At 43.9% G+C, this 12,926-nt stretch overlaps 1 protein-coding gene across 9 annotated transcripts in view; it reads left to right on the forward strand.

Annotated features, from left to right (window-relative positions):
• Positions 1 to 12,926, forward strand: part of BRCA1 (BRCA1 DNA repair associated) — a 60,891-nt gene that overhangs the window by 42,657 nt on the left and 5,308 nt on the right. For all 9 annotated transcript variants that reach the window (XM_057317885.1, XM_057317881.1, XM_057317882.1 and 6 more), the window contains 4 exons: positions 2,453 to 2,540; positions 4,940 to 5,017; positions 5,516 to 5,556; positions 7,955 to 8,038. In XM_057317885.1, the coding sequence (XP_057173868.1) occupies positions 2,453 to 2,540; positions 4,940 to 5,017; positions 5,516 to 5,556; positions 7,955 to 8,038 (291 nt within the window). The remainder of the gene's footprint in view (positions 1 to 2,452; positions 2,541 to 4,939; positions 5,018 to 5,515; positions 5,557 to 7,954; positions 8,039 to 12,926) is intronic.

A 12,926-nucleotide genomic window follows, 5' to 3' on the forward strand; every position in this document is an offset into this window, starting at 1 on the left:
CAAATTACAACTAGTTTTAAGTAGGTACTAGCAATGAATAACCTATAGGGAGAAATCTAGGAACCAAGAATGATTATATGTAATCTAATTTCCATTGTTAATTTATTTCTTTTTTTTTTTAAGATTTTATTTATTTATTCGACAGAGATAGAGACAGCCAGCGAGAGAGGGAACACAAGCAGGGGGAGTGGGAGAGGAAGAAGCAGGCTCATAGCGGAGGAGCCTGAGGTGGGGCTCGATCCCACAACGCCGGGATCACGCCCTGAGCCGAAGGCAGACACTTAACCGCTGTGCCACCCAGGCGCCCCTCCATTGTTAATTTCTGAAGATTGGGACCTAGATAAAGCTGTAGCATGGACTATTCTGTATATATTTACTTAAAATAATTATTAAACATTAACAGAAAGGTTATAGCTTTGGGTATAATACAGAGCTTTTTAATTTTAATTTTTTTTCTGAAAAAGCAAGTAAGTATAGTTTTAATCCCCAGAGGAAACACCTTGGTTTATGTCTGTGTGCTTACGAGCATAATTAACTAAATCCAAAGTGGTCCCAAGCAAATGGCCAGATAGTGGCATTTCTCCAGTGTTTGTCTTTATCCTGGCTTGTAACCCAGTTATTCAATAGCCTGCTCTATCATTTCTGCCCTACAGCACCCCTTCCCTATTAGGATTTGACATGTCCTTGAGCCCCTGGTACCAGAAATAGGATTTGTTTCACATTGTAGAAAAATATCCATTAAAATATTAAGACCACTGAAATTTTGTTTCTGCTTGGGCAGAGTGTAGATTTCAGACATCATAGGAAATTGACCTCCCAGGGTAGTTAATCACCATTGGTATCCTTTCATAATAAAGTAAGTTGAATGAATATTTCTTTAAAATCGTAAGATAACACACCAGCGTATCAAATGGATGCAATAGTGGGTGCCATTTATTGCACACCGAGAGATGACCCAGTCATTCTTAAGTATCTTTCTTAATATATCCTTCCTAGGCTTCCTTTAAGCCTTTCTTAATATATCCTTCCTAGAACCATTTCTCCTCTCTATAGGTAGTGGCTCAGGGGCCAAATGTATCCCACTGCTAAAAGGGCAGAGAGTAACCTGTGTCTGCCCTAGTAGATACAGTGAATAAATTCTCATCAATAATGCTAGAATTCCCATCTCACAACCATGCGTCCAGATCAGCTGTCTGTTCTGAAAATTCATACCTTTGTCTGCTTCTACTGCTCTTGATCATTTCCCTGTACATCTAGAATTCCCATTTATTCATTGAAAATTAGCATTCCCCTTTCCTTTGTTTTGTGAGTTCAGCTTTTCCGAGAGGCTAAAATGATCTAATCTTTTCTTGCTGTGGACAACTCAGAGCTGCAGATTAGACTGTAAGTGACTTGGGTACGTGTTGTCTTTAGGCAAGCCCAGAAGAAAACTTTTAGGCTCCATTCAGAGTTGCTGAAGTGTGGTAAATTTATTATGAAAGCTGCTGACTGTAGTACACATGATTAATTCCAAAGCCCATATTAAGATGATCTTTTCAGCAGTTGCTCTTCTAACTGAACACTGTTTCAAGGCTGGGATTTCAGCAATTAATCAGTTCAGAATTGCTAATGATCCTGGCAGAGGGCAGTGGCAAAAGGGGGAGGATGTCATTAGCTTCTCTAGCCTCCCTTTTGCAGTGCCCTGTGGCAGTAGGGAGCAAGGCAGCTTGAAAGAAAGATGCCTGCTCTCCGCGGCAGTATTGTACAGCGCAGAAATATTGGCATGGGTGGCCATGACCAGTACATGATGGCCCTTGGGAAGCAAAGTTGTTTACCAAACAGTAGCTACTGATGATGTCAGCTGTGTCCATAATGGATCTGGTTAATCCCTTTTACTGCCTATTGATTTTTATTTGGCTGATAGATTATAGCTAGAAGGCTGTAGCTTTCTTTTGGGAAGCATCTGAGTCTCCTCCAATCCTCATCCTTAAGAGGAATTGATAGTTTCCGCACTGACCTTTAGAAGCGTCTTGACTTGAATGTTTTGTAACTATCAGAGGGTTGAACCGTGTTTTTCAGCCACATCCATATCTGTGGCATACCTTTCTGAATAGGCTGGTTACCTCTTGGCTTCTAGAGTGTAGGCTGATAAATCTAAATTATAGTCGAGTATCACTCTGCAAAGAAACTGTTTTAGGGAATCAAATGATATCTGCTATTAAAGGGAAAAATTATTATTTTGAATCCTGGGTTGTAATTCCGTGTCTGTAAGCACAGACTATTTTAGAATGCTTTCCTCTGATTTCTACATAATTTTTATTAAATTACTATTTATTTTGGGCCTTCAGGCCCATTTGAATAAAAGGGATGTACCTTTTGTGAGGAAAATGGAGAGTCAAAGCTGGGGTAACCAACAGTCTAAGCTGTGTACTAGAGGTAATTTATTATAATGTAATATTTCATTTGATTTCAGATGCTTGTGGAGAAGTTTGCCAAAAAACACCACATCGCTTTAACGAATCAAATTTCTGAAGAGACTACTCATGTCATCATGAAAACAGGTATACCAAGAGCCTGATAGAGCATGTTGCATCTGTTGCATAAAACTACATGAAGAAATGGGAGAGTTTGTTAAGCAAAGCATGGATGACAATCTTCCAGCAGTCGATCAGTTATTTATGAAAGAAAAATAATAGTTTGGCTATGTCCTGACCCCCTTTTGTTTGGGTTAAGATTTGGAGAGTAGTGAGCCAGAACGGCGAGCCACTTCTAGTCCATCCTGCCTAGACCACACTGTGTGAAGGGCTGTCTGATAAGGCAGAGCCCAAGTCCTGGAGGAACACATGGGGCAAAGAGGGGAATGAAGCGACTTCGTGCTCAAAATCTGGGCGGTTGGAAACGCCAGCTCCATGTCCACTCCGTGTCCTAGCTCCACTCGCACACCTGGATTGAGTGTGGTTGACAGTTTTTCAGGAAGCAAGTCCACTGTCCGCTCTGAGGTGGCCTAGCATATGAACCAGGAAAAAGAGAAGGGGAAAATTCATTTGTCCTACACCTTCCTCTTTTTCAATCTTAATTATGGCTTGTATGATCACGGAGACCCCAGAGGCTTTTAGCTTAAATCTAAGCAAACATCTCAGGGCTGCTGAAAAAGCTCATTTGAAATTGGGCCTTATGAATATAAGCCTAGTGTCCAGAGCAAGCGAAGTGTAGACTCTGACCCCCCCGGCTGTATCGTCTGCGGGAGCGACTGCCCGGAAGACGACGTGCTCTGCTTTGAGCAGCGTGCTTTCTTCTGAGGCTGGGCAGTGACAAACTTAAACTAGAGTGTTTATCCAGACGTGGATGACGAGGATGGGGGACAGGCATTCATAGCAGCGTCATTTGAAGAACGGAGGAAGGAATGAAAAGACTGAAGTTAACGAGTCGACTGTCTTCAGTATTTGAAGAGCTGCTTTCTGGAAGAGGAGGTGGACTCCCTTGTTGGGCCCCAGAAAGCAAAGAGCAGTGCGTGCGGCACACAGAAGATGAAGACTGTAGTTCAAGTCTGAAAACCTTTCGAGTGAAAGTGACTCTCCGGAAGTACAGTGGTTCTCTCCAGGATGTTTCTGTCGTGTAGCTGCTGGCGCTTGAGCGTAGGGTCTGCACTCCTGGGCAGGGACACAGTGCCTTCGAAACCTCTAAGATCTTCGGTTTCTGAGGTGCAAAGACTGTACAACAGGGTCAGAGGATAAGGCTCACAGGAATCAGGTGCCAGGAGAAGGTACTTTGAACTAAGTACTGTTTTAGAGATGAATGTCATTAAAGTTTAATGTATCTGAAGCTGTAGTTTGGGAGCAAAGCTGCTGAAAGGTGAAAAGAAAACTTTAAAATGCAAATTAAAGTTGTTCAGTCTTTAAACAAAGGCAATACAACATTGGCTACTTTTAAACTAAAAATGAACTAAAATAGAATTCTGAGTTTAAAGTCTATTACTGAATCAACTTTTACAACAGTTTAAAAAGCTTTAAAAATTGAAGAAAGAAAAAAGTTTTTTTTTTAACTCGTGAAGAATTCTGGGAGAGAAAAATGGCTATTGCTTCCACTGGCAGATGGCCTACTGTGTTTAAGATTTAGTTAAATCAATTTCTCCTGTTTAAAACTAAGTGTTCTTTCCTCATTTTGCTTAGTTCTTCAAAGGGGGCCTTTGAGGGGCACCTGGGTGGCACAGCGGTTAAGCGTCTGCCTTCGGCTCAGGGCGTGATCCCGGCGTTCTGGGATCGAGCCCCACATCAGGCTCTTCCGCTATGAGCCTGCTTCTTCCTCTCCCACTCCCCCTGCTTGTGTTTCCTCTCCCGCTGGCTGTCTCTATCTCTGTCAAATAAATAAATAAAATCTTTAAAAAAAAAAAACAAAAACAAAGGGGGCCTTTGAAACGCTACGAAAAAACAGAACTGATTCTTCAGCTACTGCTTTCTGAAATACATAGAAAAGAGAAAAGCTGTGAAAATAGTCTCTTTGCCTGGCCCTCTCAGAGAAATTAGGAATTAAGGAGTTAGGACTCCCCAGCAGACGTTCTGGGGTGAAACTTTATCACTTACGTGGACATTTCAGATTCAGGATTTCACGTACTCGTGTCCTTTCACATTTTGCCGTCCAGTGACATAGACCTTCCGGTACTACTGACTCGGGGAATTTCTTGAACACAGTGACAGACATCTTGAGCTCCTAGAAGATAGAGCAGACCTTTCCTTTGGTGTTAACCTCGTGTCAGCCTCTTCCGGGCTTCCAAAGATGCACACTTCCTGGTTATAATTAGAGATGCTTCCAGCCTCTGAGTCTATCACCAGGGCTGTTGGAATCATCAATCCGGATTGATCTCAAGTGGCATAAGGAACTGGGGGCACTTTAACTTCTTACAGCAGAACTTCCTGATTTTTGTTTTCAGCTTCTAATCCTTTGGATGTTTTTCATCCTGCAGATGCTGAGTTTGTGTGCGAACGGACACTGAAATATTTTCTGGGTATCGCAGGAGGAAAATGGGTAGTTAGCTATTTCTGTAAGTACAATATAATGTCTCCCCTCCTCCCTTTAACACCTCAGAATTGCATTTTTACACCTAACATTTTTTAACACCTAAGGTTTCTGCTGATGCTGAATCTGAATTACCAAAAGGTCTTTAATGGTAACACTCAACTAGCTTTATCTTGAATGCATATCTCTTTGTTCAAATAAGCTGGTGATGTTGGGGGAAATGGATTTCTTTTTATAACTAATAGGACCTAATCTGCTCCTAGCAAAGTTAGCACATAACTGAGGATTTATTTAATACCAGGCAGAAATCCATGTGCAGCAGGCACTTTTATAATGTTTAAATTAAGCCAGCACTGTGTCTCCAGAAGAAAATCTATTAGGGAGCTGTGGCCTTATAGAGAGAGGACCTCTACTCAGTGTTCTGCCGTCTGCGCTGTTACCCGAATCGCTTCCCCGTCCACCTCCATGAAAAGAGCACCTTCTTCTGCCTTTGTGTGACCTGTCTTTTCTGTCATCTCTTTAGGGGTGACCCAGTCTATTAAAGAAAGAAAGATACTAGATGAGGTACGTACTCGATGTTACAAACGAATCAAAAAGACTTGGTGCCGCTGAGTCACAGAATCACTGAACACTTCTCTGCTTCCTTGCTTGTACTGCTTTCCAAAGACTTTCCCTGACGATGTGAATCATCAAGAATTGCACAGAGCAACGCAGGAAATTCTGTGTTCTCACTCATTTGTTCAAGTTTCAGTAGAAACAATCCTTTCCTCAGAGGGAGGAAAAGGAATTTATAAAGCGGAAAGAAAAGATTCGTAAGCCTGAGAAACAGGCCCACCTGATCTCACGTGCATCGACCTTTGTAGAAAACTCGTTGTCCACAGTCTTCTAAGGAAAACCCTTCGTATTAATATGCAAATGTATGTGCTTAAAACTCAGAGGCCTTTAAAGAGATGTTACTTTTACGATCCTGAGAACAGTGAGGTAAATAAGACAGCGTAGGAGGAGGAATAATTTTAGAACAGAGCCATCTAAGAGCTGCCAGTGACAACAGATCAGGCAAAATAAAATTAGCAAAAGCAGTTTTAAACTACTATGCTCTATTCAGCATATTCATAATTAATCAAATGACGTTTTTGTTGGTTTTAACTTTGATTCCGTGACCTAATATAATCCTGCTCTTGGGGAACAGGAATACAGCTGCAGATGAGACTGGTGGGTCCGTGCTCTGCTGGGATTCCTGTTCTATTGAGGGAAGACATACAATAAATAAAGATGCATTTAAAATACCAATAAAAGGGGAACCCAGGTGGCTCAGTTAGTTAAGCGTCTGACTCTTGATCTCAGCTCAGGTTTTGATCTCAGGGTTGTAAGTTCAAGCCCCGTGTTGAGCTCCACACTGGGCGTAGAGCCTACTTTAAAAAACCAAACAAACAAAACCAATAAATACTATGGAATAAAAACTTAAAAAAAAAAAAAAAAAGAATGATAGTAGCCGGATAATTAAAAATAAATACATACATACATACATACTTACTTACCGTGGAGAACTATACAGAACAGACTAGCAACTGACTGAGGAGGTTGATTACCTAGGGACACCAGGGAAGGCTTTCTGAAAAGCTTGAGCTGAGACCTAAAAGACCAAGAATTGGCCTGGGAAAATGTAGGGAACAAATGTTAACAGGCAGAAGAACAGCAAGCATAAATGTCTTGCGGTAGGAATGAGTTTGGTTTATTAATTAAAGAAAAATAGGCCAGTATAGCTGGAGAGCAGCAGTTGGGGAATTATATGTAGGGAGCAGTGGTTGGACCAGGGGTTGGAGAAGGTCATGGACAAGGGCTAGATCAGGTAGGATTTGGTGGAAGTTGTGGTAAGGAATTTGAATTCTATTTGCAGGGTAATGGGTGGCATGGAGATGGTAAGAAGAGGTTGGTTTGAGTTATGTTTGGAGATAGGACCTGCTAAAGGGTTAAATTTGGAGGATGAGGTAAAGGGAGGCATTGAGGGGCTAAGGCTTAGGTTTTGGGCCTGAACAATAGAGTGGATGTTAGTAATAGTAAATCAGATAAGGAAGACCCAGGAGAAGCATCCTGAGAGGGGGCAGAACGGGAGGCAGGAGCAAAGTCAAGAGCTCTGTTTTAGATGTGTGAGTTTGGGGATTTATAGTAGACTTCCAGGTAGAGAGCTTAAGTAGGCACGGGGGTGCAATCAGGACAAGGAATTTGAGGGTCAGCTTCAAATAGGTGACATTTTTAGCGCTAGACTTTTCTCACTCAAGTGTCTATGAAATGTTAAGTGTTCTTTACTCTAATAACAGCCTATGGTGATGTTCACGGCTGTCTTCCCTATAATCGAGTTTCGGTCAGAATTATTCCTAAGCATTCTTTCCCAGAATTCGCCCAAAAGCTCTAACCTCCGCAGTCCCATTATTCTTTATTTCCTCATCCTTGACCATTCAGAACCAGTGATTTTGAAAAAGTGCTTTCTTTAGTGTGTTAATGTATATTTTATCATTTTGGTCTCATTAGCTGTAAATCTCTCGATGGAAATCTGAGAAGCCCTTATTTCTTTAGATGGTAATACGCAATTGATTTAAGAGATCAGGAATTCTCCAGTTTCCTTTATAACAGCACAGTATTAACAGTTTAATCTCAGTGCTAACTGAATGTTTTGAGAAGAGACAGATGTTGAAAATTAAAAAACATTAAGTCCCGATGAGGTGAAAAGCCAATTGTTCATTTCTACCCACAAAGATTTGCTTCAGCGAATTGATTTCAGCAGCTGAGATGCTGGTCATTTCATTCAATCCACCAGAAAGAATGATTTTTTGGGGGCAGGGGCGAGGTTGTCAAAATTCTGCCTGGCAGTACTGAATTCCTTAATACGATGTATATACTCTACTTCCATTGAAGGAGGCTTCTCTTTCTCTGATCCCTGTGGTTTGCTTTGGGTTTCTTCCAGCATGATTTTGAAGTCAGAGGAGATGTTGTGAATGGAAGAAACCACCAAGGTCCGAAGCGAGCAAGAGAATCCCGGGGCAGAAAGGTAAAGGCCCACTCTGCCATGTTGACATGGCACCCACCACGCTGCATTCCAGTCCCCCCGTGGAGATGGTCTCATGCACCTGTAAGGGGCATTGCATCGTCACTGCTAGAGCACTAGCTGGGTGCTTCCATAGAGGTTCTTATTTATTTATTTGTTGTTTGTTTCTTTGTTTGTTTTACCATTTATTTGAGAGACAGAGCACAAGCAGGGGGAGGGGCAGAGGGAGAAGCAGACCCCCTGCCAAGCAGGGAGCCCAACTCGGGGCTCCATCCCAGGACTCGGAGATCGTGACCTGAGCCAAAGACAGATACTTAACTGACTGAGCCACCCAGGCACCCCTTTTTTATTTTTTATTTTATTATTATTATTTTTTTAAAGATTTTATTTATTTATTCGACAGAGATAGAGACAGCCAGCAAGAGAGGGAACACAAGCAGGGAGAGTGGGAGAGGAAGAAGCAGGCTCCCAGCGGAGGAGCCTGATGTGGGGCTCGATCCCATAACGCTGGGATCACGCCCTGAGCCGAAGGCAGACGCTTAACCGCTGCAGGCACCCCTTTTTTAATTTTTAAAGAAGATTTATTTGTTTGTTTTAGAAAGAGAGCGCATGAGCAGGAGGGCAGAGGGAGAGGGAGAGAGAATCTCAAGCAGACTGCACTGAGCCTGGAGCCCAACACTGGGGCTCAGTCCCACGACCCTGAGATCATAACCTGAGCCAAAACTAAGTGTCAGGCGCTTAACTGACCACACCACCCAGGCACCCCTAGGTTCTTTTTCAGTTCTCCTAGCCCAGCAAGGTAAATAAGTATTCTCTCCATGCTATGAATGCAGGAACTTAGAGGTGTAGGGAAGCTATGTACTTTGGACTCCAGTCTGGGGTTCAAACCTCAGCTGGTAAGTGGCAGAGCTGGGATTTGAAACAGATGTGAAGCTAAGGCCTTTCCTGTTTCCACTTCACCGTGGTGTCTTTCTGTAGAGAAGTGTGGACATTGCTGCAAGGGGGATGAGACACATTGAGCAAAGTGGACATTGCTGCAAGAAGAGAAAGTGATTGATAAATCGACAGCTAACATCTTCATAATGTATACTGTATGCTAGGGTCTGCTCTGAACACACAATCAAGTTAACTAATAATTTTACAGGAGCCCGGGGTGCCTGGGTGGCTCAGTCATTAAGCATCTACCTTGGCTCAGGTCATGATCTCAGAGTCCTGGGATCAAGCCCCATGTCGGGCTCCTTGCTCAGTGGGGAGTCTACCTCTCTCTCTCCCTCTGCCTCTCCCCACTCCCTCATGCTGTATCTCTCTCAAATAAATAAAATCTTTGTTTTTAAATATTTATTCATTTATTTACTTGACTGAGAGAGCGAGTGAGCACAAGCAGGGGGAGCGGCAGGTGGAGGGAGAGGGAGAAGCAGGATCCCCACTGAGCAGAGAGCCCAACATGGGGCTCTATCCCAGAACCCTGGGATCATGACCTGAGCCGAAGGCAGACGCTTAACTAAGCCGCCCAGGCACCCCACAAATTAGTAAAATCTTTTTAAAAAATTTTTTACAGGGGCGCCTGGGTGGCACAGCGGTTAAGCGTCTGCCTTCGGCTCAGGGTGTGATCCCGGTGTTGTGGGATCGAGCCCCACATCAGGCTCTTCTACTATGAGCCTGCTTCTTCCTCTCCCACTCCCCCTGCTTGTGTTCTCTCTCTCACTGGCTGTCTCTATCTCTGTCAAATAAATAAATAAAAAATCTTTAAAAAAAAAAAAAAATTTTTTTACAGCAGCCCTATGAGGTGTGTACTATAATTATACCTATTTTGTTTTAAGATTTTGTTTATTTGAGAGAGAGAGCATGAGAAGGGGTAGGTGCAGAGGGAGAGGGAGAAGCTGACTCCCCGCTGAGCCAGAAGCCTGACACAGGGCTTGATTCCAGGATTCTGAGATCATGACCTGAGCTGAAGTCAGACACTTAACCCACTGAGTCGCCCAGGTGCCCCCAATTATACCTATTTTATAGATGAGAAAATGAAAGCTCAGAGAAGTTGAGTGAATTGCCCAAGCTCACACAGCCAGTTGGAAACCCATGATTAGTTGAACACATGTAGTCAAGTTCCAGAATCCGAGCTCTTAACAATATCCTAGTTTCTTGGGACATGTGGCTGGCTCAGTCAGTGGAGCATGCAACTCTTGATCTCAGGGTTGTAGGTTTGAGCCCCACATCAGGTGTAGATTACTGGGGAAAAAAATCTTAATACTAGGGGCATCTGGTTGGCTCATTCAGAAGAGCATACGACTCTTTATCTTGGGGTTGTGAGTTAGAGCCCCATGTTGGGTGTAGAGATTACTTAAATAAATAAAAACTTTAATTAAAAAATCTTTAAAAAAATACCGCAGTTTCTTGGAAAGGTATAGAAGATTTCACAGAGGAAAAAAAATAGATTATCCTAACAACTTTACAAATGAACGACTGGAGGCCCAGAAAGACTCCTTGATTTTCCCCAGGTCGTACTGTAGCAGATGATGGAGCCAAAGCGATGTCACCCTCTCAGGGAGAAGTCCGGGCAAGATTTCACACTTGCCTGTCGGGCCTGAGCTGGCTGCTCTCTCAGCTCACTGACCGAGTGCTTACGTGCCTAGTCTGTGTTTCTTCCTTTTTTTAAATGTGCATCACTGGGCCTTTCCAAACAGTCCCATACGGAGCACCGTCTGTCCCTTTATAGAACTTGAGCAAGAACCAGCAGAGGTGATTTTCTAGAGAAAACTGCTTGGGCAGGGCTCTGAACCCTTGGGGTCAGCCCACCCCCACCCTCTGAGCCTATCAAGGAACTTCCAGATGCCAAGAAAAGCTGCTGGCGCTGTCTCTGCTTCTGCCTTCACCCCAGGGGAGTTCTGTGGGAGCCAGTCATTTGTTTGTATTTCCCTGCGTGCAAGGCAGAATTAGCACCAGATTCTTCCTCCTTCAAAGGAAATTCCAGCGTTTGGGGATTTTTCCTGATTTGGGGATGGCAATGATGGAAGGTGCCTGGGCACAGTAGTGACATTCTGAAGATACTAAATGTCGCCATAGTGTTTTCCTGTGGGAGAGGAATGTGTCTGTAGAGCCGAAACTTCAAATTTCTTATCTCATAACTAGACATCCTCATCAGTGAGTGTCAGCTTGGATATAAAAATTCCTAATCTTTTGTCCTTTTCACGGCACCATTTGGCTCCAGCCAGCCGCCTGGGGAGAGCTTTCAACATTACGAGCAGCGAGGTCCTGTCAGCTGGTTGGGATGCCGTTTCTTCATACAGATCCTAAGAGTGGCATATGCGGACGCTGTCACAACAGAAACAGACTTGTCCTGCTCCTCTTTTTGTTGTTATGTTTTGTTTTGTTTAAAGACTTTACTTATTTGAGAAAGAGAGAGAGATAGCGAGAGAGAGCAGGAAAGGGGAGGAGAGGCAGAAGCAGGCTCCCCGCCAAGCAGGGAGCCTGATGCGGGTTTCGATCCCAGGACCCTGGGACCACAACCTGAGCTGAAGGTAGACGCTTTACCAACTTAGCCCCCCAGGCACCCCGACCTGCTGCTGTTTCTTATTCCTGTGGCTCTAGCTGAGATGAGAGTGGAGAGGCTCATTTCCTGAAGGCCTTCGTGAGTTTTTAGCTCCTGATTTTTCTGTACCCTGGTTTCTCTTATTTGAAAGGAGGTGAGTTCCAGGCCTAGGCAGGTTCCTTTTTTGTGGAATGGGGAGAAAGAGGGTCAAGAGAAGGATGGTTACCCAAATGATACCCATCCAGCCAACTGACACAGCTTCACATTTCTTCTAAATGATTAACCTAGCGGGGCGCCCGGGTGGTTCGGTCGTTTAAACCTCCAGCTCAGGTCGTGCTCTCATGGGTTGTGGGATCAAGCCCCACGTTGGGCTCTGCACTCAGCGGGGAGTCTGCTTGAGAGGTTTTCTCTCCCTCTGCCCCTCCCCCCACTGGTGCTTGCGCAGTGCGCACTCTCTCTCTCTCAAATAAATAAGTAAATCTTTGAAAAAATAAATAAAAAATAAATGATACCCTAGTGCTTGCCTAAGAACCTGTGCCAGTGTATGTGTAAGAATCCGCCTGTCACATGAGCCACACGAGGCTGTTGAAATTCTAGATAACTAAATTAAATAAAATATGAAGTTTAGTTCCTCACTCACCGTAACCACATTTCAAGAGCTTGGTAGCTACATGTGACTTGTGGCCACCTTATTAACACAAATATAGAACATTTCCATCATCATAGCAAGTTCTTTTGTTTTTTAAAGTTTATTTCCTTATTTAAGTAATCTCTACACCCAACGTGGGGCTCAAACCCATGACCCCGAGATCAAGAGTCACATGCTCCACCGACTGAGCCAGCCAGGCGACCTCAGAAAGTTCTTGTGGACGGTGCTAGCGAGCACTGTATGTAAGTGGAAGAGGCGTGTCGGGGGTGCAGGATAATCTGTGTCTCCCGGAAAGCAGGCAGGCAGGTCAGCTCCATGAGGAGAGGCAGAGCCAGACTTGACTTCCAGATTAGATTAACTTGTAGATAAAGAAACGGTTTTGGGGGCACCTGGGTGGCTCAGTCGATTAAACGTCTGCCTTCAGCTGAGGTCGTGATCCCTGGGTCCTGGGATCGAGCCCACATCGGGCTCTCTGCTCAGCAGGGAGTCTGCTTCTTCCTCTCCCTCTGCCCTCCCTCCCCTCCTGTGCTCTCTCTCTCTCAAATAAATAAAATCTTTTTTTTTTTTTAAGATTTTATTTATTTATTTGACAGAGATAGAGACCAGCGAGAGAGGGAACACAAGCAGGGGGAGTGGGAGAGGAAGAAGCAGGCTCCCAGCGGAGGAGCCTGATGCGGGGCTTGATCCCAGGACTCCGGGATCACGCTCTGAGCCAA

This window comes from Ursus arctos, unplaced genomic scaffold (assembly GCF_023065955.2).
Source record: "Ursus arctos isolate Adak ecotype North America unplaced genomic scaffold, UrsArc2.0 scaffold_24, whole genome shotgun sequence".
Taxonomy (NCBI): domain Eukaryota; kingdom Metazoa; phylum Chordata; class Mammalia; order Carnivora; family Ursidae; genus Ursus; species Ursus arctos.